General features: G+C 42.5%; 1 protein-coding gene across 1 annotated transcript; it reads right to left on the bottom strand.

The window, feature by feature from the left end:
- Nucleotides 1-188: 188 nt before the first annotated feature.
- Nucleotides 189-27,460, bottom strand: LOC126195048 (uncharacterized). The gene is made up of 2 exons (XM_049933493.1): nucleotides 27,351-27,460; nucleotides 189-1,925 (listed from the first exon to the last, which is right to left on the bottom strand). The coding sequence occupies exon 2, from the start codon at nucleotides 1,920-1,922 to the stop codon at nucleotides 678-680; it is 1,245 nt and encodes a 414-aa protein (XP_049789450.1). The 5' UTR covers nucleotides 1,923-1,925; nucleotides 27,351-27,460; the 3' UTR covers nucleotides 189-677.
- Between the last annotated feature and the right edge of the window lie 515 nt (nucleotides 27,461-27,975).

Here is a 27,975-nt window from a genome sequence, read left to right as displayed (position 1 = left end):
ACAAAATGTTGCACAAACTGGTGCAAAATGAGACATATTGATTAAGTACATGTAGGACTTTGATAAAACATGATGTCACTGAGTACAAAAAAATTACATGCACTGGTAAGAACATTAGTCACAATGATTACATATCCTTCTGTTTCTGATACAAGAAATGAATTGAATTGTAAATGTCTCAGGTAATTTTTTTATTTAGAAACAGTTGGTTTGGATGTGAATTATGAATAAAGTTGTAGCCTAATTATTTAATTTTGTTGTCAGTCTCTAATGCAAGGCCATTTCAAAAGTTTTACTACAATAGTCACCATGGATTAACAGCATTCATAACCACACGAAGTGTGCTTCAGTCTGCCTGAAAATAAAATAGGTATAATCATACTTCACACCAATCTGCAGCAGTGTCAAAGCTGTTTCTTACTTTTCTTGCCTTTTGGTGATGAATGATTGCTTAGTTTGTAAAGAGAAGCCAGAACACATCTCTCATGGAAAATATATAAAAAGCGTCTCCTTGTGTCTCCTTATTATAATATCTATTTTTGATTAAAGAGTGTTAAGAGAAACTGGGTTTTCTTGGCAACATGACTCATTATCGATGATTCATTTAATATTTTTCCACAGTATTGGCTACAGATGGGTTTATGTTACTGGAAGCAGGAACGTAAGCAGTCTACATTCTACAGCAATCCCTTTCTTTCAAACACAGGTAACATTTGTCTAATACATCTCAAGAATGAATTATTAGCATAAGCCTCACTGTTTACTGCAGTGTCACATCCATTAATTGCTGCCTCGATGTCAAAGCCCTTTCTTTCACCAGAGCGCACAAGAGGCTGTATTGCAATAGCTCCGTACAAAGAGAACCACGAATGATCTTCGTAGTCTTGCCGAAAATCATCGTAGGATAGATGATTTTCTTGTATGACACCAATATCATCCAAGGTTTCAATGAAGTGGAAGTAGTACTCCTCCAAGAGATCCTCTACATGGGAAACATAGACTTCTTCCTTCAGACTAGTATGTAGGAAATATTGTAGATCTAGTGACGGTGATGAGAAATGTGCCATCTGGAAATCAATAAGAACAACGTCGTTAACAGAGCCACCCAAATATTTGAACATCAAATTGTTAGTCCAACAGTCTGCATGAATTAATGCTTGGAACCTTCTTTTCTTCCACTTTGTGAGCTCGGAAATATTTGCAAATGCTGTTTCGGAAATAGCTCGAAGTTTGGAAGCATATGTGGAGTAGTGGCCACCTGCTCTCTCGAGCTCCCTAGCTAACAAGAGACATGCATTTTTAAAGAAATTTTTCATATATGGTGCTGCGTCGCCATTGAATATAGCAAAAGTCTTGTAATTATCCATACATGTGCGATCCTTCATGAAGAGACCTATGGATGCTGCGTGGAGCTCAGCTAATTTTCTGACAACAGCTCTAGAGTGTGCCAAGTCTAGCCCCTGGCTTCTTTTAGCCATGACATACCCACTATCTCTCAAGTCTTCCAGCATCAAATAGTCAACTGGCTCACTACCTGAACGAAAACATACTGCTGCTAGCTGCGAGTATTTCTTAGGATCGGCACTTTGCAATAACTGGGTCATCACTGGAAGCGTCTTTGTGAAAACTGAAATTTCTCTTTCGAAAGCACCCATGTTCTGAGCAACTTCGCGGACTGTTTTTCCATCTGGAAGACATTTAATGAAGAATGATAGAGTCATTGTGTAACACTTAATTCGGTGTTTAAGTGTCACAGTCATTCGGAAAGTATCGCTCAAGTAATTCTCCTTTCCAACTGTGGCACCCTTGACACTCGCTGAGACGATAGAGCAGTCTTCAAAGTTGCTGACATTCTTCAGTGACTGCTTGATGAAGTCGTCATCCAGCCATGCAGGAACTGTGGCAGCAGCATCTGCAGACATGACCTGATAAGAACAAAAACAAAAGACATCTTTTTACAATCGGTTCTGCTTTCAATGGTGAAGAACTACAGTGTAAATGTGCTACCATATTTACATTGTCTTTGGAGCAGGGAATCTCCATTCTCTATAAATTTTATTACAAAAGTTATCAGTCAATGATCACAGAAATTTTGTTTATTGGGTTAGACAGATTCGACACTTTACTCATTTTCAATAGGCCATAATGTTTCTTTTGCGAATGGATATGTCAGAACATAGTATGTGTGAACATCTCTTCAAAGCTCCTACTACACAAACAAATGAAATTGTTCGATAAAGTTTGAGACTCACATCTCTCCAGGTTCCATCAGATCAATAAATCACATTGTATTAGCTTATTGAGACACATGTAACTACACTGTGTATAAAGTCTTCTGCTGGCTAGACCCAGTCAGTCCTCTAGTTGGACCCTTGAATAGATGTTCTCTCTTACAATGTTCCAAAACAATCATCAGCTAAGAGGCATTATGGGCTATTAAAAGCAACCAAAGTGACGAAACCATTTCAGCCCATAAACAAACTTTCTGTGAGCACTAACTGAGATAAACTTTATAGGCATAAATACATGGTTATTCATAAGTACCTTCAGGATTTCAGAAGATGACTTTGTGAAAACTGCAATACTTTCAGAAAAATGACTTATACACTATGTGATTGAAAGTATCCACGTAACTATTAGTGGACATTAGTATGAGGAACAGCCGGTCTTCGTTCTTCACCTTTATGGAGGCTTAAACTCCATTGGGGACACTCAGTAAGGGCTTTTATTTATTTATTTATTTATTATCATCCCAATGATCACATTTGTGATATAGGATTTGTCAGGATACATTTCAACAACTTTACAAAAATTTTTTCTATGCTGAATTCATATGAATCTATCTTATATTTAATACAATATACAACTAATAAGTGTTTTTATAACATAATTTCTTATGTGCTTGACAGACCTATTCCTTCATGTTGTGATTTCATTTGTCACATTTATGATATCATATATTCTTATACAGTTGAGCAGAGCTATTCGCTTATACTGTAGTGACATTTGTTAAGCATGTGGTTCTTAATCTTTTTATGTGCTTGACAGACATATTCATTGATGTAATTTCATTTGTAACATTTTAATTTATCCTCATTTTCCAGCTCTTCGATATGTTTTGCCTTGATTACGTACATGTTTCTGACTTCGGGTCCTTGTTAAAGCTTATAAGTGGAGATCTTTACATTTTTACAATTTTAATTTTGGTAGTCTGTATTGGTTTTCATTTTGTCCTGATTTCTTTTGATCACCAACAATGATGAAATTGTTAAAATTTTCAATGCTTTAAAAAGGGACCTACAATGTGTTTGATGTGGGCTCTGGGTCATTATCTGAATAGCACGTTTTTGTATTTTGAAAATCTCATTTAGACGACAATTTGTTTTTCCCCAGAATACTATCCCATAGGATGCAATGGTCTAAAAATAGCGAAAATATACTAATCTGGTACAGTCATGACTACAAAATCTTGAAATTCTTCTAAGTACAAAACATGCTGAATTTAGTTTAAGTGCTAAGCTCACCACAAGGTCCTTCCAATTTATCTTCTCATCAATGTGCAAACCCAGGAATATTGCCCACTGTACTCTTTCAACTTGTTTTCCCTCCATGGTGGGATTTAGGTCGTCATGTTCACTTATTTTTCCATATTGCACATAATTAGTTTTTTTTTTTTGCGTTCAGTGTTAGCTTGTTTGCACTAAACCATTTTTGTATATGTTGAAGGACATGGTCCACAGTACTGTGCAATGACTGCTTCATATCACTAACTATTAAACTAGTATCATTAGAAAATAACATGATTCTAGCTTTTCTCTCTGACACCTGGATATCATTAATGTAAATGAGGAGCAGCAAGGGGTCTAATACACTTCCTTGGGGTACTCCTGCTGTGACCTCCTTTGAATCTGATCTTAGTTTAATTTTTTGGTTAATATCTGGTGCTGTAATTTCAACCACCTGCATCCTCTTTTCCAGATACGACTCAAACCACTTTTTTACCAGTCTTCTGATACCTATAGCTTCAAGCTTTTCCAAAAGTATGATGTGGTCAACAGTGTCAAAGGCGTTGACAGATCTAGATTTCTTCCAACTACACTTTTTCCCTCTTCCAATTTACTGATTATTTCTTTATTTCTCTGAATGTCTAGAGGGATGGTATCCCATACTTCCTCAAGAACCAAAACTAGCGAGGCAGTGATGGAGGCTGCGATCTGCAATGGAGTCGAAATTCTTTCTCATCGCAAAGGTGTTCCATTAGGTTCAGGAAGGGGATCTTGGCAGGCCTGTCCACTTCAGGGACGTTGTTGTCCACAAAGATGCTGCTTTATGAAAGAGTGCATTGACAGGCTCATACAAATAACCATCGCCTCCGAACTGTTCCTCTACTGTACGTAGTAAACAGTACTGTAAAATGTGTTTATTTTCTTCCACACTTAGCGTTCGCTGAAGCACAATAAGGCGACTGTGCCCTAACCACGAAAAATACCTCTATACATCTACATCTACATGGATACTTTGCAAATCACATTTAAGTTCCCGGCAGAGGGTTCATCGAACCACGTTCACAATTCTGTGTTATTCCAATCTCGTACAGATCGCGGAGAGAACGAACACATATATATGTCCGTGCGAGCTCTGATTTCCCTTAATTCCCTGCTGTTCTGTTCACTTTTACTTGACATATATACTGTTCGGGTCAATATGACCCGACATATCAAAATGCTTTAGAAACATAAATTTTGGTACAGTTTTAGCTATCGACATTGTTGTTCTATTCCAGTACCTTGTTAGTAATAATAATAATAATAATAATAATAATAATAATGGTAATAATAATAATAATAACAATGCATACAACTTTATTGAGGGATATTTTTCATTTAAATATGCACATAAATTTGAAACAACAGACAGTTTCCATTACAGGCATTCAACTTAGAAAGCACTACAGTTTTTCCATACTTCTATTCTTATTGTTGACAGTTTAGACGTAAGTATTGACATTTTCTAACAACAGACAGTTGTCATTACAGATATTCATCTTAGAGCACACTACAGTACAGAACACACTACAGTTTTTTTATTACATTCCAACATAGAAAGCACTACAACTTTAGAATCCTCTCTTCTTACTGATTGTAGTTTAGGCACAAGTATTCACATAAATTTGAAACAACAGAATTTTCAATACAATCATCTTATAAAATACTACAGTTCTTTTCTTACTGCTTGCACTGTGGACACAAGTAGGTTACATGTTTCTTGCAAATATGTTTACTACATTTTCCACACACCATGTTTGTTTTATTGTCATTACTTGATGGACAGAACTTACAGCGTGCACGTTTTGTAGATTTTCTTGTTGTTACCGATTCTGACACACCACCCACATCATTCGGGTTTTGGATGCTTGTGACCATTCTCAAAGAATCTTCTGTTCTTGGGAAATGCGTTCTTGATGCAATATGTTCTTTTATCAGTGACTTTCCAAGTTCCTCCAAGAATATTCTCCTTCTAGTCAATTTGCTTGCATTCCAATTAGGGTCAACCGAAATCCACAAAACGTATGCATTATAAGCAGAAACATCAAGAATATTGTAGAAAACTATCATTGGCCACCTATTACTTTTTCGTTTGCATGTATATGTACCTAATAACTGATCAAGCGTGTCTACAGCACCTTTGGTTGAATTATAGTCCAAAATCATTTTTGGCTTCTTATCAGCCCTGTCACTGATTTCCGCATCATGGTGGAGAGTGCTCATAAGTACAACATTCTTGTGTCTCTTAGGAATATAATTAACCACAGTAGTGTCATTTGTGAAGTAAAATGAAGAGCTGTGTACCTCCTTGTTGGTCATTTTGTGTGGAAGCTCCGGCTTATTTTTCCGTATAGTTCCCAACATAGTCAATTTCCTTTTCAGAAGCAGCTGCCCCAAATTGTACGACGTAAAAAAGTTGTCACACGTGATATTCTGACCACGTAACTCAGAAGTGAGATCAGATACCACCCTCATTCCCTGATTTCTTTCTGGTGCCGCTCCACTCACCTTTCCTGTATAAATTTGGGCTTTCAGTACGTATGAAGTTTTGCTGTCACACATGGTCCATATTTTGATCCCATATTTTGCCGGTTTACTTGGGATATACTGCTTGAATGGACAGCGACCTCTAAATGCTACTAACTGCTCGTCAACAGTAACATTTTCTCCTGGATTATACAGTTTAGGAAGGACCTCTACCCACTTCTCCCAAATACTACGAATTGCGGCAAGTTTGTCAGTACGTCGTCTTTCCTCTCTAGTAGATTTCTTGTCAAATCGCAGGACACGTGATATCTTACAGAATGTTTCATGAGACATGGTTGCTCGAAATATGTTTCGCCCAGTATCTTTATCCCACAAACTTTTTGTAGACTCCCCATGAGATCGATATACACCCGCTAGGAGTAAGAGTCCTAAGTATGCATGGAAAACAGAACCATCAATATCTGTCCACTGTTCACCATAAACTCGCTGCCCTTCAATATTTGTCATCTCTATTATTTCATTTTGAAGCGCTGTGTGAAATACTGCTTCAAATGAACATTTTACATCAGATATTCTGCTGACTGCATACCTGGTAACTCCTGGGGTACTCTTGATGATGTTCGAAGCTGGTAGGCGACCATGTTGTGCTGGTGGATGCAACTGCCATTCTATATTCCCATTTTTAGAAAGAAAAGTCTCTACACTATTTTGTATGGGCTGTGGACTGTCGTAACTGTCATCGGAACACTCGCTTTCAGATGCATTGCTGATGTGATCTTCAAACTCAGAAAGTGATCCTTCATCTGGTGAGGCATTTACTATTTCTTCCAACTCACGATCATTCAATGGTCTCATCGCCATGGTGTCACAAGTCAAACTGGGCAGAAACAAAGCATTCCAATTATTGAGAACTGCCAATTATTATTTCCTGGGGAAAGCAACAAACAAGCCCATTGTTGTGAACGCATGGAGCTTTAGGTGATTGTTGAGAGTAAGTTGGAATGATGCAGTCACTATTCCCACACAACACAACAAAAATAATTTTCGCCATTTCCAGATTTTAGAAATAAATACGAGTTACACTAAACATATTTGTGTCGGGTCATTATGACCCGAACATTACATATGCAACTATTACAGTTGAAGCCCAAACTTCTTAAACTTTTTTAAAACCTTTTAAAACACATGCTGCTCATCCATTTTCAGACAAAGTCACAAAGTTTCATAAATATATATTGGTATTTACATAATGTAAAATAACGTTCATATTCGTTTCGGGTCATATAGACCCGAACAGAACAGCAGGGTTATGAAAGAGTGCATTGACAGGCTCATACAAATAACCATCGCCTCCGAACTGTTCCTCTACTGTACGTAGTAAACAGTACTGTAAAATGTGTTTATTTTCTTCCACACTTAGCGTTCGCTGAAGCACAATAAGGCGACTGTGCCCTAACCACGAAAAATACCTCTATACATCTACATCTACATGGATACTTTGCAAATCACATTTAAGTTCCCGGCAGAGGGTTCATCGAACCACGTTCACAATTCTGTGTTATTCCAATCTCGTACAGATCGCGGAGAGAACGAACACATATATATGTCCGTGCGAGCTCTGATTTCCCTTAATTTATCATGTTGATCATTTCTCCCTACATAGGTCGCCGTCAACAAAATATTTTCGCATTTGCAGGAGGAAGTTAGTGACTGAAATTTCGTGAGATTTCTCTGCAGCGAATGAAAGCAGTTTATGGTGATGGTGTTGATGTGAGTACTGTGCATCGTTGGGCGAGTAAGTTTAAAGATGTTGAGGTGGGACCATCTGACATGCTTGACAAACAAAGAATTGCACGTCCTGTGACAGCAACCACCGAGTTTCACAAGGAAAATGTTGACAGATTGATGCAGGACAATCATCGTATCACTCAGAGAAATTGCAAGCACAATCGGCATTTCACAAGAACGCGTGGATCACATTATTGCTTTGCTTAGCTATTGGAAGATCTGTGCACACTTCACGTGCCACCACAGCAGAACTTCAGAGACTGAATCTCACCACCATACAGCATGCTCCATACAGTCCAAATTTCCATCTGTTCTCGATAATGAAAGGCAATATGCAAGGACATCATTATGCTTCTGATGAAGACGTTGAGAGAACTGTGGGACTGTGGTTGTGGAAATGGAGTGTCGACTTCTTCCGTGACGGCTTCAGAAAACTTGTTCATCACTGGCAGAAATGTATTCAACTGGTTGGTGATTATGTGGAAAAGTGAATATTGCTAATTAAAGATCACATTCTAAGGATTATTTCTGATTTATTTTTGATTTATTAAAATATTCCCATCCAAACCCCATTAATGAAGGTGGAGGCATTACTTTTCATTCAATCCTCATAGTTGTCCAACCTCAGTCTCACTATTTAGCACTGGCTATTTGTAACACCAAAGTAGTGCTATGATACTCGATTACAACCATTTTTAAGCAGAGTTTCAAAAAATTGGGATCAATAACAGAACACAGGTACTCATAACATTGTGTAGTATTCTTCTGTCCTTCGTTAGGTCAGCGGCGGATGCAGGAAAGCCTCAAGGACGGGGCGCTAAAGATATCTTGAGTTACCTTTACTTTTACTGCAATAAAAAATAATCAAGTCACATGCAAAGTTTAAGAAAGTTTTGTTTAACCTGATTATGCACATATACAAGACAATGCCATCTTATGATATAAAAAAGTTACTCTTCCTCAAATGATTAATTCTATGAGCCTATTCGAGATCGCTAGAACGGCCGCAACTTTTAGCTACCTATGTGCCAGACAGAAGCGTATAAAATACGATGATGTGGATGTGTGTGCTACATAGGAAAGTACAACTAATCGATAGCTCGATTCAGTCGAGTCGACTGACGAGGGAAACGAACGAATAGCGTGCGGGCTGACTGGTGGGAGCGGAGTGGGTGGTGGGTGGCAATGCGGGTAGCCCAGTAAGGGGGGGGGGCGCCCCCCCCCCCCCAATTTGTATCCGCCACTGCGTGAGGCTACTTTTTGGGAAAAGCAGCGAATGGTGGACAGACTAAGTTTTCTTTTATTTACCTATTTTACTTGATATTTTGATTCTAAATACCTTGCAACATACAATACAAAAATCTGAGGGAATCTTAGACATTCAATTAAGACTGAAAAATTCTACGTTTATTTCATGAAATACAAAAAAAAAAAAAAAAAAAACGAAAAGCGCATATTTCAGATACCTGTCATGTTAGCAGATTTAATAGTCAAGTTAAACTGGAGGTGAAAAAACGGGTATAACTGAAAACCGGTTGCTTCAGCGATAACCGCCATCATTACTTCACAGTCACATCACCAAAAGTGGATCTTCATGGCTTTGGAGGGGCTGGAACATTCCTGATGGATCTGTTACTCAAGTTACATCCTGAAGGCAGGGAGCTCTCCTGACCGACCCATTCTGTTGTTATAGGTTCCCTTCTTCTTCTTCTTCCTCTTCTTTTTTTTTTTAGCGCCTATTCTGACAGAGATTGGTGCTCCTCGTGGTCAGCTCTGGACCTGACATTGCAGCATGGAAGATATCTGCTGACCTATAATTATACCGTATCCAAATGTCCTTCAGCCACGAGTTCCTTTGCCTGCCAACAGACCTTTCCCCCTTGTATTTTCCCTTCGGTTATGAGTTGTAAGAACTGGTGTCTTTCGTCTCTTACGATGCACCCTAGATATTGGAGTTTTCATTTGTTTTACAGTGAGCAGTAGTTCTCTTTGCCTTTTGAACCGACGGAGGACTTCTTCGTTTGAAGTTTTCAGCACCCAAGGTATGAATAAGAGACAGCGATACAGATACAATGACGGGAAAAAACTGAAACACCAAGAAGGAGTTGTGCGACATAAGGAGAAGGCCAGCAGCGCCACTATGAGGGTGCAAGTTTAAATACTCACTGTAACTGCCGTGGGCGTTAGTCACCTTTGAGATTGAACCTGTCGAGTTGATATTAATCAAGAATGTCTTTACGGCGACGAAGACGCCATTTTCAGCATCTCACTGAGTTTGAATGAGGTCGTGTAATAGGGCTACGGGAAGCTGGTTATTCCTTCACGATATTGCAGAAATATTTTGCAGGAATGTAGCCACCGTACATGATTGCTAGCAGTCTAGCTGACGAAGATGTACAGTCGCAAGAAGACCGGACTACGGATGGCCACGTGGCACTACTGAGAAGGAAGACCATCATGTTCGGCGTATGGCACTGGCGCATCGCACTGCATCTGTAATAGCAATTCGAGCAGCAGTTGGCAAAACAGTGACACAACGAACTGTTCCAAATCGGTTACTTCAAGGACAGCTCCGAGACAGATGGCCTGTAGGATACAATCCATTGACACCCGACCACCACCGTCTGCGACTTCAGAGGTGTCAAGGGACAGCTCACTGGAGGGCAGGGTGGAGATTGGTTGTACTTTCTGATGAAAGCTGGTTGTGTTTAGGTGCTAGTGGTGGCTGTGTGTTGGATAGAACGTGGCCAATTGAGGGCCTGCCACCAACCTGTCTGCATGCTAGACATACTGGATCTTCACCTGGAATTATTATCTGGAGTGCGATTTCCTATGACAGCAGACGCACTCTCGTGATTATCCCATGCACCCTGACTGCAAATTTGTACGTCAGTCTGGTAATTCGAACTGTTGTGCTGCCATTCATAATCAGCATTCCAAGGGGTGTTTTCCAACGGGATAATGCTCGGCCACATACCGCTGTTGTATCCCAACAGTGTCCACATGTTGCCTTGCCCTGCTCGATCACCAGATCTGTCTCCAGTCGAGTACCTATAGAACATTATCGGACAACAGCTCCAACGTCACCCACAAACAGCATTAACGGTCGCTGTACTGTCCGATCAAGTGCAACAAGCAAGGAACTCCATTCCACAAACTGACATCCGGTACCTACACTACACAATGCATGCACGTTTGCATGCTTGCATACAACCTTCTGGCGGCTGCACCGGTTGTTAATGTACTAGCATTCACATTTGCTAATGGCTTATCTCACACTTACAATAACTTGTGATCTTGGAATGTTGATCACTTAAATATGTTACCTAGACAAATGTATTCCCGAAATATCATTACTGTACATTAGTTATTTATCGGTGTTGCGATTTTTCTCCGTTAGTGTACGTTTCAAAAGCATCAACTCTTTTCTCTAGATATTCTTCAAGGGTCCAGCTTTCGCATCCACGTCCAGCACAGTGAAGAATTTGGCCTGTTTGTCAACACTTCCAACACCAAAGTTGTAGTCTTCTCTAAGAGAGGAATCCAGACAGTATTGTCAATAAAAGCAAATAAGACTGAACAAGTATCCTCGTTGAAGTACTTCGGTACTGTGGTGGATGAGCCGTGTGACTGCAAGTTCAAGTCTGCAGATGCAATGTACAGATGTCCGCAGCTGGCTACGTCACCCCTATCTGTAGCAGCGACTTCAGGGGACTGCAAGTACGTATTGGTGTCTGTTGCGTCACAAACGGCGCCCATTTTGAGCACCTGTAATGTGAGTTACGAAGTTAGAGACACTCACTGACGTGTGTCTGTTTACTCTTTGTCTTATAGTTTCTGCGCAGTCATCTTCTGAAACCCTGGAAGGTAGTAGTGAATAGGCCTGTACAACTAAGTTATTGATAACAAATTACTGGAAACAGTAACCTCCGTAAAACGTCTAGGAGTACCTATGTGGAGCGACCATAAGTTAAATTAGCACGTAAAGCAAATAGTAGGAAAAACAGGAGCTATACTCCGTTCATCATAAGAATAAAGCTGATGTAGACAAACACAAACGCGATGATTGGTCAGAAGCTGTAGCACACCTACAATGGTGTTGTTACGCTCTTGGAAGTAGATCCTACTTATGATTAGATATATTATTGCTAAGTTACGTTAAATGAAACTTTAAGATATTCAAATGTATTAACAGCCATCAATATTTTTCTTAACCATGCTTTAGCTACGTAGTTTTTATTTGAAAAATCGTGTACAGTCACAGCCTCTGCACTGTTGTGCTCTGATTGTTGCGCTGTTAATACGGCAGTATGAAAACGCTGAGGCTGCATCCTGTTTCATAGTGAAACACGAGTGTGGAACACGGTTAAAAAGGGTTGTTCTTAATGTCTGTCATAAATTTAGAGAGATAGTCGGCTTTGAAGTTTTCCGCCCCATGTATTAGATATCATTACTAACGACTGACATTTGATTTGTAGCGAAGCTGGTAGCGTAACAACTACGTAACTTATTAAATTTTATGGTTCACTGGTTCAAGCCTCGCCTGTGTTCAATTATTTTCTCGTCCAATTTCAAATACATACATCTCATAATTGTAAAATTAATCATCATTTTTTGTGAATAATGCACGTCTTCTTGTTTTTAATTACATACTGCACGTGAAATTCCTGTTTTCATTTCAAATACAAATTCCAAGTTATCGAAAAAAAAAAAATGGTTCAAATGGCTCTGAGCGTTATGGGACTTAACAGATGAGGTCATCAGTCTCCTAGAACTTAGAATTACTTAAACCTAACTAACCTAAGGACATCACACACATCCATGCCCGAGGTAGGATTCGAACCTGCGACCGTAGCGGTCGCGCGGTTCCACACTGAAGCGTCTAGAACCGCTCGGTCACCTCGGACGGCTCAAAGATAACAATTTAATGTATAAGGTAAAAATGAAAACCGAATATCCTTTATTTGGACTATGTCCATTGTTTTATGCCACAGATGTTGATATGTGTAGTCGAAACATGAAAAACCCTCTATATTCACAGCATCGAGCACACCATACAAGTGCTGCATTTTTACATTTGCCACTGTATCATTACAATATGAACCTAACGGAACTTATCTGGAGAAGGAACAAGACGTTAGGCTCCAGACATACCGGCACTAACGCACGCAGCTTTTTCACATGTCACTGCTGAACGCTGACAGGATATAGAACGGCACGTCATAAAAGAAGAGGAGGAAATGCGGCGCCTGGGTGGCATCGTGGATTCTGTTGTTGATCGACTCGTTATCAACGTAGCTGATGGTAGTTCCAGAACTGAAATGTACCGGGCGATCAAAACGTCAGTATAAATTTGAAAACTTAATAAACCACGGAATAATGTAAATAGAGAGGTAAAAATTGACACACATACTTGGAATAACATGGGGTTTTATTAGAACAAAAAAAAAAAAAACAAAGTTCACAAAATGTCCGGCAGATGGCGCTGGACAGCAAAACGTCAATGACTGCTACCGTGACGGGTGAAAGGTACGCCGATATGTTACACAATCGCATCATCCCCAGCCTGGCTGATAAACACCTGCTGGAACGTACGATGTTTATGCAGGATGGCGCTCCACCCCATATTGCTAGACGCGTAAAAGATCTCTTGCGAGCGTCGTTTGGTGATGATCGTGTGCTCAGCCGCCACTTTCGTCGTGCTTGGCCTCCCGGGTCCCCAGACCTCAGTCCGTGCGATTATTGGCTTTGGGGTTACCTGAAGGCGCAAGTGTATCGTGATCGACCGACATCTCTAGGGATGCTGAAAGACAACATCCGACGCCAATGCCTCACCATAACTCCGGACATACTTTACAATGCCGTTCAAAACATTATTCCTCGACTACAGCTATTGTTGAGGAATGATGGTGGACATATTGAGCATTTCCTGTAAAGAACATCATCTTTGCTTTGTCTTACTTTGTTACGCTAATTATTGCTATTCTGATCAGATGAAGCGCAATCTGTCGGACATTTTTTGAACTTTTGTATTTTTTTGGTTCTAATAAAACCCCAAGTCATTCCAAGCATGTGTGTCAATTTGTACCTCTATATCTACATTATTCCGTGATTTATTTAGTTTTCAAATTTATACCGACTTTTTGATCACTCGATATTTCTCGGATTCGGATAAGAAAAGAGCTAAGAGATTACGAGAAGACTGACTGTAATTGGTATCTTCAGTGGCTTCAGTATTCGACAGTACAGTGAAATCCCTGCAGTATGCTTTTGCATCACACATAGGTCGCTCAGAAAAATTACCCTATGTTTAAGTTAGGAATTTTCACCACTCTTGTTTGTAAATAGAGTACTATGTCAGATGGGAACGAGAGCATTTTATACTTTCCGTCTCGTTACCTAAGAAGCGCGCTGTAGTGCTCGAGTTTAGCCGAATAATATTTCATTCTCTTTAAAAATTAGATGACATTCGGGGCTATATTGTTTCTTTGCCCGTCTCTTCTCACGTCTGAACTGCAACTGCTCACATTATTGCAGGTTGGTTGTACGGCTGGTTGGCCTGTGCTGTCCAAGTTTAATGGGCCAATAAAGCTGTTGTCCCGCACATTATCGCTCGATCTATGTGCGGGTAACATAGCGTAAAACGTGTTCTTATGATCGTACTTGACTGTACTGGTCACAGCTTGGCTTCCGAAATCCAATGACATTCAAGCAAACGTGGAAGAATACATGGTGTAATGTTTACATCAGGTTTATTCTTAGGATGAACAGAGTATAGACTGAGATTCGTAGAAAGAATCTTAAGGAAATGTAATTCATCCACAAAAGAAGTGGCTTACAAGTCGCTTATTCGACCGATTCTTGAGTATTGTTCGTCAGTATGGGACGCTTACCACGTAGGATTGATAGGAAACATAGAGAAGAGCCACCAAAGAGCGGCGCGATTCGCAACGGGATAATTTAGTCGACGCGAGAGCATTACAGGGATGCCCAACTGACTCCAGTGGAAGACGCAACAGGAGAGGCGTTGTGCATCATGGAGAGGTGTACTGCTGAACCTAACCTAACCAAGTTACGAGACTGCCCGTAGAAGACGAGTTTAATTGCTCACGCTGACACTGTGCGAGCTTCACAATGTACATCGCCATCTTTTAAGAGGTGCATGCAAGTTCTAAGGCCTCCGATTTTTTTTCTAATTAACTACTCACCCGAGATCGATGAAACTGGCTTTACTTCTCGACGTAATCGCCCTGCAGACGTACACATTTTTCACAACGCTGACGCCGTGATTCCATGGCAGCGGCGAAGGCTTCTTTAGGAGTCTGTTTTGACCACTGGAAAATCGCTGAGGCAATAGCAGCACGGCTAGTGAATGTGGGGCCACGGAGAGTGTCTTTCATTGTTGGAAAAAGCCAAAAGTCACTAGGTGCCAGGTCAGGTGAGTAGGGAGCATGAGGAATCACTTCAAAGTTGTTATCACGAAGAAACTGTTGCGTAACGTTAGCTCGATGTGCGGGTGCGTTGTCTTGGTGAAACAGCACGCGTGCAGCCCTTCCCGGACGTTTTTGTTGCAGTGCAGGAAGGAATTTGTTCTTCAAAACATTTTCGTAGGATGCACCTGTTACCGTAGTGCCCTTTGAAACGCAATGGGTAAGGATTACGCCCTCGCTGTCCCAGAACATGGACACCATCATTTTTTCAGCACTGGCGGTTACCCGAAATTTTTTTGGTGGCGGTGAATCTGTGTGCTTCCATTGAGCTGACTGGCGCTTTGTTTCTGGATTGAAAAATGGCATTGTCGTAGCAGGGAATGTCTGCACCAAAGTATTGTTGGCAAGAGAGGCCGCAAATTGATATAATTTTAAAAAGGCCGGGAGAGACCGCGTATGGATACATTTTAAGAAAAGAGCGGGAAAGACCGCGCATTGATAGATTTTGTAATGGTAGCAGGGATTGTCTGCACCAGAAAGCATTGTTGGCAGGAGAGACCGCACTTTAGCGTTCGTAGGAAGTCAGTAAGTAGTAAGCGAGATGTGAAGCGAGTCGGTAGCAGGTCTGAAGCGAGAGACTGAGAGGAGCGGTGTGTCTGCCAGCCACTAGCTATGGTTTACAAGAGATTATAAACGGATGTACAGAGACATCAGCCGGCCGAAGTGGCCGTGCGGTTAAAGGCGCTGCAGTCTGGAACCGCAAGACCGCTAAGGTCGCAGGTTCGAATCCTGCCTCGGGCATGGATGTTTGTGATGTCCTTAGGTTAGTTCGGTTTAACTAGTTCTAAGTTCTAGGGGACTAATGACCTCAGCAGTTGAGTCCCATAGTGCTCAGAGCCATTTGAACCAGCCAGAGACATCAGCTAACTATTATCATAAGAGGAACTAATATTATTGAATTAATTTTTTGAGAAACTCAGGACTACTGAAGGTATGTTTGCGCATTGCTAGTTCTAACATTATCGTAAAAAGTAAGTCCCATTTGAACGTTTGTAAAATTATTTCATTCAGAATATAATTAATTTTTGCCAGCAATATTGCATTACTGATTATAATCCATGCCAAAAACCACAACATAAAACTTTGCAAAATGTTATTGTTGTCAAGGAAAAGTTTAACTATGAATTACGTAACTTCAGTTAAATTAATTAAAGAATAACGTCAGCTTTGCTATTAAAGAATAACGTCAGCTTTGGTAATAAATACAGCTACTTATTATGACAGCCCACCAGCAGCTAAGAGAGTATAGTAAAACAGAGTAAGTATATTCATGTCGCAGTTCGATGTAGCAGTCAGATGGCGATCCACTAACAGTAAAAAAAGGCAAGGAATAGTTTTGGGTTATTGTGTATAACGACTAAGGGCCACGACGACGACACATTCTATGTTTCGTCGAAATAATCAGAAAATAACTTTTAATAAGCAGCATTTAAATTTGTATGCGAAGATTGAGAAAGAGAATTAATTTCAAAGGGAAGATTTCATTTATTATTGTTAAGCAAGAGGTAGAAATCCTAAGGGAAGGTTTCATAGGTTATCGTAAAAGGGAAGATTGCGTAACCAAAGAGATATAGAAGAGGCGGTTATTGCGTAACAACAAAAGAGATATAGAGGAGACGGGAAGGTTTCAATGTTCACGGCGGCGCTCTTTTTAGAGACGCGCATCCCGAGGTGCTTCACTTTTGTGTCGCGGTCGTTTATGTCAGTGGATTTACGCGTTTGAGGTCTGTGTCGTCACCTGACTACTTCCTCATCTGTCGCTGCTCCTCTCATACAGCACGTCCCGGGAAGAATTGTCAGTATTCAGAGATATGGCAGCAACGATCAGTCGAAGCAAAACAGTCTAGTTAACGTGTGCCCTAAAATGCATGCTTTAAGAGCTACGACCACTTGTTCATCTTTGCTCTTCTACTGCAAGCTTTGTGTTTTCCATGTTTTGAGAGGTGGTGGTATGGGAAAAACCAAGAAAAGAAAACGTTCAGTAAACATGGGCTCCAAACTGCATGCCTTAAGGGCTACGGACACTTGTTCATCTTTACTACTGTGAAACACATCTCTTCTTCTGAACAACTGCTCTAGCCCTTAAGGTTTGCCCTTTACAGCCCATGTTTACTAGACAAGGTTCTCTTGTTTCGGTCCATACCACCTCCTCCCAAAATATAGAATACAGACAGATTGCAGGAGAAGTATGGAAGATGAAAAAGTGCTCAAAGCTCAGTTTTTTTTTTTTTTTTTTTGAGTCGTCAATCTTCTGACTGGTTTGATGCACCCCGCCACGAATTCCTCTCCTGTGCCAAACTCTTCATCTCAGAGTAGCACTTGCAACCTACGTTCTCAATTATTTGCTGGATGTGTTCCAATCTCTGTCTCCTCCTACGTTTTTGCCCTCTACAGCCTCCTCTAGTACCGTGAAAGTCGTTCCCTGATGTCTGAACAGATGTCCTATCATCCTGTCCCTTCTCCTTATCAGTGTTTTCCACATATTCCCTTCCTCTCCGATACTGCACAGAACCTCCTCATTACTTACCTTATCAGTCCACCTAATTTTCAACATTGGTCAGTAGCACCACGTCTCTAATGCTTCGATTCTCTTCTGTTCCTGTTTACCCACAGTCCATGCTTCACTACCATACAATGCTGTGCTCCAAACGTACATTCTCAGAAATTTCTTCCTCAAATTAAGGCCTATGTTTGCTACTAGTAGACTTCTCTTGGTCAGGAATGCCCTTCATGCCAGCGCTAGTCTACTTTTGCTGTCCTCCTTGCTCTGTCCTTCATTGGATATTTTACTGTGTAGGTGGTAGTATTCCTTAACTTCATCTACTTCGTGACCATCAGTTCTGATGTTAAGTTTCTCACTGTTCTCATTTTTTCTACTCTCATTACTTTCGTCTTTCTTCGATTTACTCGCATTCCATATTCTGCACTCATTAGATTGTTCATTCCATTCAGAAGATCATGTTATTCTTCTTCACTTTCACTCAGGATATCAACGTCATCCGAGAATTGTATCATTGAGATCCTTTCGCCTTGAATTTTAATTCGACTCGCGAATCTTTCTTTTCTTTCCATCATTGCTTCTTCGACGTACAGACTGAATAGTAGGGGCGAAGGACTACAAACATCCTTTTTAATCCGAGAACTTCGCTCTTGGTCGTCCACTCTTATTAGTCCCTCTTGGCTCTTGTTCATATTGTCAATTATCCGTCTCTCCCTATTTTGCTCAGAATGTCGAACATCTTGCACCATTTTACATTGTCAAACGCTTTTTCCAGGTCGACAAGCCCTATGAACATGTCTTGATTTTTCTCTACTCTTGCTTCCGTTATCAACAGCAACGTCAGAATTGCCTCTCTTGTGCCTTTACCTTTTCTGAAGCCAAACTGATCGTCATTTAACACATCGTTAATTTTCTTTTCCATTCTTCTGTATATTATTCTTGTAAGCAACTTGGATGCTTGTAGTGTTAAGCTAATTGTACGATAATTCTCGCACTTGTCAGCTCTTGCTGTCTTCGGAATTGTGTGGATGATATTTTTCTGAAAGTTACATGGTATGTCACCAGACTCATACGAGGGTTGGAACTTAAAGAGCGGCAATTATTTATTCACAACCGACACAAAAGCGTTAGATGTTTTCACCTGTTACTGTCCTTCGAAGTAGTCACCAGCGTTGTGTAGAACCCGTTGCTAGCGATGTGGAAGGCATAGTATACCGTTAGCAGAGCCTGTTCTGTTGATGGTGCGAATGGAGCAGTCTAAAGTTATGGTGGTTCTTATGTACAACTGTGATGGTGTTACCGTAACGCATTACGTTCCTCCACGGCAGACCGTTAGTGCACAGTATTACTGTTCGTTTTTGGAGCATCACCTGTGACGAGCTTTGCGAAAGAAGCGGCGACACTTTCTGCGCAACCCACCCATCATTTTGCACGGCAGCGCGCGGGCGCATGCAGCGCAAGCTGTGGGTGCTCTGTTCGGTAGATAGGACTGGGAAGTATTGTACCGTACACCATACTCCCCGGACTTCACTCCTTGTTACTTTGATCTGATTCCAAAGATGAAGGAACCACTTCGTGGCATTCGCTTCAGAACTGTTCCAGAGATTCCATATTCAGTAGACCGCTCCCATTATACTGGAAATTCTGATGGAATGTTATGTATTCCTTTTGCCTTATTTGATCTTAAGCCCTCCAAAGCTCTCTTAAATTCTGATTCTAATACTGAATTTAAGAGAGTTTTGGAGGGCTTATGATCAAATAAAACAGAAGGGATGGATAACATTCACAGCTCTTTCGGTATGCATTTCAGAGCCCACACTTACTAAACTTGTTTACTTGGAATGATCCCTGTTATATCCCTGAAAACTGACCATTCCTTCTCGGTCATACTATATACTTTCCACATGGCACCACGTGTCTACAACGCCACCAGGCAATATTCAGTCTCTCGGTGAATAGTGACCATAATTAGTGTGGGTACTCTGTGAGTCACTGAAGTGCGAGATATATGGTATTTTCTATTGTGCAATACATTAAGGTTTCTTCCTGTTGCATTCATGCTAAGACTATGGGAAAAATCGTCAGCTATAGATCCATATGTGAGCTCTTGGTAGTCTGATTTTACCTTCACTATCTGTGCGGGAACGATACTTGGCACAGTGTGGAACATTCTTAGCTCCCACTTTGTAATTTTCTAAACGTGTTTTTGCAAAGGTATTCGACATTTTCTTTCAAGCTGAGATTTTTCAGTATTTCCACTAGACGCAGTGGCGGAGTAAAACGTCGGACTCCCAGGGTGACGAAAATAAATGACGCTCCCACTCTGCTTGGAAACTGATGTATTTCTAGTGTACATTTTGTAAAAAAAAAGATTAATGTACAAGGTGACAATTATTGAACTGTATGAAAAAAAAAAACGTAAATTAGTTACAAACTACGGCGTGCACACACTTTATTCAACATGTAAACGTCACTACAGATATTCGGATTTAGGTTATGACACATTCGATATGCCTGTCATTATTGGCGAAGATGTGGCGCAGACGAATAGCGAAATTCAGCAAGACCTGCTGAAGTTTCGGAATATCGATGCTGTCGATGACCTCCTGAATGGTTGTTTTCAGCTCAGCAGTGGTTTTTAGGTTATTGCTGTACACCTTTTCTTTAATATAGCCCCACAAAAAGGACTCGCATATGTTTAGATCCACAGAATATGGTGGCCAATCGAGGCCCATGTGAGTGGCCTCTGGGAGCCCCAGAGCCTGAATGCGGTCCCCAAAGTGCTCCTCCAGGCCATCAAACACTCTGCTGCTTCAATCTACGTCGGCATCTGCATCTACATAGACACTCCGCAAGCCACAGTAAGGTGCGTGGTGAAGGGTACCCTGTACCACCACTTGTCACTTCTCCGCCTATTCCACTCTCAAATAGAGCTAGGGAAAACCCACTGTATGTACGCCCCCGTATGAGACCTACACTACTGGCCATTAAAATTGCTACACCAAGAAGAAATGCAAATGATAAACGGGACAAATATATTATACTACAACTGACATGTGATTACATTTTAACGCAAATTGGGTGCATAGATCCTGAGAAATCAGACCCAGAACAACCACCTCTGGCCGTAATAACGGCCTTCATACGCCTGAGCATTGAGTCAAACAGAGCTTGGATGGCGTGTACAGGTACAGCTGCCCATGCAGCTTCAACACGGTACCACAGTTCATCAAGAGTAGTGACTGGCGTATTGTGACGAGCCAGTTGCTCGGCCACCATTGACCAGACGTTTTCAATTGGTGAGAGATCTGGAGAATGTGCTGGCTAGGGCAGCAGTCGAACATTTTCTGTATCCAGAAAGGCCCGTACAGGACCTGCAACGTGCTGTCGTGCATTATCCTGCTGAAATGTAGGGTTCCGCAGTGATCGAATGAAGGGTAGAGCCATAGGTCGTAACACATCTGAAATGTAACGTCCACTGTTCAAAGTGCCGTCAATGCGAACAAGAGGTGACCGAGACGTGTAACCAATGGCACCCCATACCATCACGCCGGCTGATACGCCAGTATGGCGATGACGAATACACGCTTCCAATGTGCGTTCACCGCGATGTCGCCGAGTACGGATGCGACCATCATGATGCTGTAAACGTCATTTCTTTTGCCATTCGTGCACCCAGGTTCGTCGTTGAGTACACCATCGCAGGCGCTTCTGTCTGTGATGCAGCGTCAAGGGTAACCGCAGCCATGGCCTCCGAGCTGATAGTCGATGCTGCTGCAAACGTCGTCGAACTGTTCGTGCAGATGGTTGTTGTCTTGCAAACGTTCCCATCTGTTGACTCAGGGATCGAGACGTGGCTGCACGATCTGTTACAGCCATGCGGATAAGATGCCTGTCATCTCGACTGCTAGTGACACGAGGCCGTTGGGATCCAGCACGGTGTTCCGTATTACGCTCCTGAACCCACTGATTTATGTCGGCACCCTGGCGAGACAAGGTAGTTTCAGGAATGTTACTGTCCGCCGACCATTGCGTCACAGGTGCTGCTTTGCGACAGGGACCATTTTCATGCTGATAATAACAATCAACGCCTTCGAAAAGTTCCCCTACTGTACACAATGCCGTAACATGCATTTAGCGTTTTCCTAAGTGCCGTAAGGGGACCACACCCAAATCACGAAAAAGACCGCCATGCCGTGACACTACCTCCTCTGTACTTCACTACTGCTACAACACGTGATGGCAGGTAACATTCTCCAGGCATACACCAAACCCAGACCTTTCCATCAGATTGCCACGAGATATAGCGTGATCCACCTCTCCAAATCACTCGTTTCCCTTACTCTGTACACCACCTCGGGCGTCGCTTAGCTCTGAGTTCAGAAATGAGTTGCTTGTAAGGAGATCCTCGACTACTGTACTTCATCCTTTTTACTTCCCTACGTAAGTCATTGTGTTAACTGCACAGGTGGTAGCACTTTGGAGTGTTCTCTTCCGCTGATTTCAAGCGATTTTTACGTGTACCATCCACAATCCTCTAAGGTCCTTGTGCGTCAGTACATGACGTCTACCTGGTCTTGATATATAAATGTGGTTGTCCTTCGAATTTCCACTTCATAGTCACACCACAAACAGTGGACTTGAGCAACCTTAGATGGGCTGAAATGTCCCTGATGCATTTGTTACTCCAGTGACGAGCCCACGTTTGCAGTTACTGAATGCTCGTGACCAACCCATTCTGCTGTTATTGGTTCTCTACCCACAACACAGTATTCTGCACGTCATTTTATACTGGCGGTCCGCCTCTCGTAAGATCGATTCAGCATTACATAGTGGTTTTGGGATACTTTCGATCAAAGGGCGTACGTTAGTAACACGTCTACGGCAGAGCAGCAATTGAAAGACACTGCCAGCAAAACATGTTCTCCAAACATGTCGCAAAGTTTTAAACACTCAAGAAATTTCCTTTCCTTTTTTTTCCCGCTGTATTAACTTTCTCGTTCGTCAGTCCGTGCCACTCGTCGAACTTGAAACCAGCAAACGTAAATGATAAACACTGGAGCCTAATTCCGGAAAGTGGCAAGATTTAGCCATCACTTATTTATTTATTTATTGTTTGAGTCATCACTCTCCTGACTGGTTTGACGCCCACCCCCCACGTATTGCTCTCCTGTGCCAACCTCTTCACCTCAGAGAAGCAGTTGCAGCCTACGTCCTCAATTATTTGCTGGATGTATTCCAACCGCTGCCTTCCTCTACAGTTTTTGCCCTATACGGCTCCATCTAGTACTATGGAAGTCATTCCCTGATGTCTCAACAGATGTCGTATCATCCTGTCCCTTTTTGTGTTTTCCACACATTCCTTAAAAAAAAACTTAGAACTACTTAAACCTAACTAACCTAAGGACATAACACACATCCATTCCCGAGGCAGGATTCGAACCTGCGACCGTAGTGGTCGCGCGGTTCCAGACTGAAGCGCCGAGAACTGGTCGGGCACACCGGCCGACCATATTCCTTTCCTCTCCGATTCTGCGCTGAACCTCCTCATTCCTTACCTTCTCAGTCCACCTAATCTTCAACATTCGTCTGTAGCACCACATCTCAAATGCTTCAATTCTGTTCTGTTCTGGTTTTCCCACAGTCCATGTTTCACTGCCATACAATGCTGTCCTCCAAACTTATACTACTGGCCATTAAAATTGCTACACCAAGAACAAATGCAGATGATAAACGGGTATTCATTGGACAAATATATTTTACTAGAACTGACATGTGATTACATTTTCACGCAATTTGGGTGCATAGATCCTGAGAAATCAGTACCCAGAACAACCATCTCTGGCCGTAATAACGGCCCTGATACGTCTGGGCATTGAGTCAAACAGAGTTTGGATGGCGTGTACAGGTACAGCTGCCCATGCAGTACCACAGTTCATCAAGAGTAGTGACTGGCTTATTGTGACGAGCCAGTTGCTCGGCCACCATTGACCAGACGTTTTCAGTTGGTGAGAGATCTGGAGAACGTGCTGGCCAAGGTAGCAGTCCAACATTTTCTGTATCCAGAAAGGCCCGTACATTACGTGCAACATGCGGTCGTGCATTATCCTGCTGAAATGTAGGGTTTCGCAGGGATCGAATGAAGGGTAGAGCCACGGGTCGTAACACATCTGAAATGTAACGCCCACTGTTCAAAGTGCGAACAAGAGGTGACCTAGACGTGTAACCAATGGCACCCCATGCCTTCACGCCGGGTGATACGCCAGTACGGCGATGACGAATACACGCTTCCAATGTGCGTTCACCGCGTAGTCGCCAAACACGGATGCGATCATCATGATGCTGTAAACAGAACCTGGATTCATCCGAAAAAATGACGTTTTGCCATTCGTGCACCCAGGTTCGTCGTTGAGTACTCCATAGCAGGCGCTCCTGTCTGTGATGCAGCGTCAAGGGTAATCGCAGCCATGGTCTCCGAGCTGATAGTCGATGCTGCTGCAAACGTCGTCGAAATGTTCGTGCAGATGGTTGTTGTCTTGCTACGTCACCATCTGCCAGTACCGCGTCTCCTACCTTCCAAACTTTACAGAAACTCTCCTGCACTTGCCCGCGAAAGGCAAATGTCCCGAGTTCGAGTCTCGGTCCGGCACAAAGTTTTAATTTGCCAGGAAGTTTCATAACAGCGCACACTCCGCTGCAGAGTGAAAATCTCATTCTGGTCCCCATCTGTTGACTCGGGGATCGAGACGTGGCTGCACGATCCGTTACAGCCATGCGGATAAGATGCCTGTCATCTCGACTGCTAGTGATACGAGGCCGTTGGGATCCAGCACGGAGTTCCGTATTACCCTCCTGAACCTACCGATTCCATATTCTGCTAACAGTCATTGGATCTCGACCAACGCGAGCAGCAGTGTCGTGATACGGTAAAACACAATCGCGATAGGCTACAATCCGACCTTTATCGAAGTCGGAAACGTGATGGTACGCATTTCTCCTCCTTACACGAGGCATCACAACTACGTTTCACCAGGGAACGCCGGTCAACTGCTGTTTGTGTATGAGAAATCGGTTGGAAACTTTCCTCATGTCAACACATTGTAGGTGTCGCCCCCGGCGACTAACCTTGTGTGAATGCTCTGAAAAGCTAATAATTTGCATATCACAGCATCTTTTTCCTGTCGGTTAAATTTCGCGTCTGTAGCACGTCATCTTCGTGGTGTAGCAATTTTAATGGCCAGTAGTGTACATTCTCAGAAATTTCTTCCTCAAATTAAGGTCTATGTTTTATACTACTAGTAGACTTCTCTTGGCCAGGAATGCTCTTTTTGCCAGTGTTAGTCTGCTCTGTCTTACACCCTTTTTAATCCGAGCACTTCGCTCTTGGTCGTCCATCCTCATTATTCCCTCTTGGGAATACCATCTCTCCCTATTTTTCTCAGAATTTCGAACATCTTGTACCATTTTACATTGTGGCGGTGGCGCAGGGGACGGCGAGAGGAACAGTTTGATACGCAACACTTGCGGAGTGTCAAGCCGGGAGACAGCCTTAACACTGGCCTTGCAAGAGTTAGCTAAGCTACGGCACACGCGTGCAGCGAGAGGTTTTCAGTGTCCTCTCGTTCTCTTACATCACCGGCTTACTCAGCTGTTTCGTTAACGTTTCCAGTTTAAAGTTTCCTGTGATGATAACGTAAGAGAAAAAGACTTCTGTAAACGTTGTGCCAAAAAAATTACGTACACAATTCGATCTAAACTTACAAAACAGCAGTTTCGTAGTGAAAAGGCCAGACAAACAAAACGGTTTAATTGTTATTTTATATTGTTAAAATTTACAATATTTTGACGTAAAATTTACACACACACGTCGAATTTTGCATTTCGGGAGTGCAAGGACAAGGGATTAACAATGATAATAAAGGACGCTCTTGACCAAAATACCGCGCGGAGACATGCTCTGTAACTTAGGTGGTTTTTGTAGGCCCACGTGAGGCCGCTCCCCGGCTTGATAGACGGTAATTCACCCGTATCAAGCTGTTCGTCAAGACCACACCCAATCTACGGTGGTACATTGTAAACAGTTATCGTTTACACCCTGAGTAAAAGAAGATTCTGCCAGGGTCAGAAGTTGCATTTCAGGGTCGGTTGTCCCTCGTGTGAGAAGGAGAACCATCTACAAGCACGTGTCCGAATTTGGCCACCTGAAGAGTGGGCTATCCGAAGTGCGGTTTATCGTTCCGCCATATAGGTGCCTGCATTGGTCGGGTCCGACGAGTTACCTGTCGTCTCAGGTTCCTCTCGCGTCTACTCGTTAAGACACTGCATTGCGTTGACAGTGGTCTGCTAAACCTGACGAATGCACGTCTGCGTGAGCGGACAACGCATGGAATGTGAAACAGCACTTTTCGACAGCCCACAATCCTGCCACTGTAGAAAAAAATGGTTCAAATGGGTCTGAGCACTATGGGACTTAACGCCTGAGGTCATCAGTCCCCTAGAACTTAGAACTACTTAAACCTAACCAACCTCAGGACATCACACACATCTGTGCCCGAGGCAGGATTCGAACCTGTGACCGTAGTGGTCGCGCGGTTCCAGAATGTAGCGTATAGAACCGCTCGGCCACCTCGGCCGGCTAATAAAATATTTCTTTGTGTAATTTAGCTGCCTAGGAGCTTCAGAGAGCAAATTACATATGTCATTCATGATTTCCTGCAGATAGTTGGTTGGTTGGTTGGTTTGGGGAAGGAGACCAGACAGCGAGGTCATCGGTCTCATCGGATTAGGGAAGGACGGGGAAGGAAGTCGGCCGTGCCCTTTGAAAGGAACCATCCCGGCATTTGCCTGGAGCGATTTAGGGAAATCACGGAAAACCTAAATCAGGATGGCCGGACGCGGGATTGAACCGTCGTCCTCCCGAATGTGCAGATAGTTCTGCTGCGGTATAGACAATAGGTGCGTTACTGTGAGCGACTGAAATGGAGTGGCAACCGGAAACATACTCCAAACTACGCTGGACAGTACGATTATTGTGGGCAGAGCGTCTAAAACGCGCACAGATTTACCATCAAATTCTAACGGTATACGGACCAAATACAGTGTCGCGTCGAACCGTAGTGAACTGGTACCAACAATTTGACCAAGGCCGCATAGCCGTGTTTGACGCTGATGGGGAAGGAAAGCTATCGGTATCTCAACCAGAGACGACAATGTCGAGGCGATCGAAGAACTGATTCACAGCAGTCTACGATTTTCCGGCAATGAGGAAGTTCACACAGCGGTCCTCGAACGGCTCCGCGTTCGAGGAGCGTGTTTCTATGGTCGAGGTACTGAACGAATGGTAGATTGCTCCCGCTGTTGTTTACACCGACTTGATGACTATGTTCAAACATAGTGACATCAGTCTGTCACTTTGAAATATAGCACACCAGTTAATAAAAGGTGCTTGGCCTCGCTGTTACTAAAGGTACGCTTGACGAAACGTGCTGAAAATAACACCAAAAAAGTATAGGAATATTACTGAACGAGAGGGATGCTTACGGTTGCTCTGGCGCCGGGCTGTTCGGGACCTCAAGAGTCGCTCCAACGGAGGCAGCGGACGAGTTCTCCGCCTGACGACGGACGACACACTGCCGGCAGTTTTTGCGCCCACATATGTTCTCCGCGAGCAATTATCCCACAGGTTGCCGTTCGCGTGCGTTTCGTCATCTTACTTTTCCTGTACGCAAATAAGACACTCTCTGCGACCTCCAGTAGAAACGCTCTCGCTGACGGAATTGCTGTTGCTCTTGCAAGTACTGCCTTGTTTCCAACTCGGAACAAATAGAGACATTTCGAAATTGCTCGCGGTCTTTTCGACGCTCTTTAAAGGTGCTCCTGAAGTCCTCCGAACAATAGAAAAACGCTGTTCCCGTCACGCGAGCGTTACAGTCGTTGGAGACCAAAGGGGAAACGGCGAGGATCGCCTCTGCTCACATGGAAACAATGGCAGCCATGTTTATCATATATACAGGGTGATTCACGGAGATATTAAAATATTTTAATATGTTATTGTACAAGTAAAACTAAAGAAAAAAGTTCATATAAACATAGGTCCGCAAATGTTTAGTTACGGAGTTACGGCTAATAAAAGATTTTGCCTGGAATTTAGCAACTTCGCTGATAT

Source organism: Schistocerca nitens, chromosome 7 (assembly GCF_023898315.1).
Source record: "Schistocerca nitens isolate TAMUIC-IGC-003100 chromosome 7, iqSchNite1.1, whole genome shotgun sequence".
NCBI lineage: Eukaryota > Metazoa > Arthropoda > Insecta > Orthoptera > Acrididae > Schistocerca > Schistocerca nitens.
The sequence above is the reverse complement of the archived record's forward strand: the minus strand, read 5'-3'. Positions and strand labels throughout refer to the sequence as shown.

What these genes read in the sequence shown, in the direction of transcription:
- LOC126195048 (XM_049933493.1), bottom strand. Translation starts at nt 1,922, where the DNA reads ATGTCTGCAGATGCTGCTGCCACAGTTCCTGCATGGCTGGATGACGAC.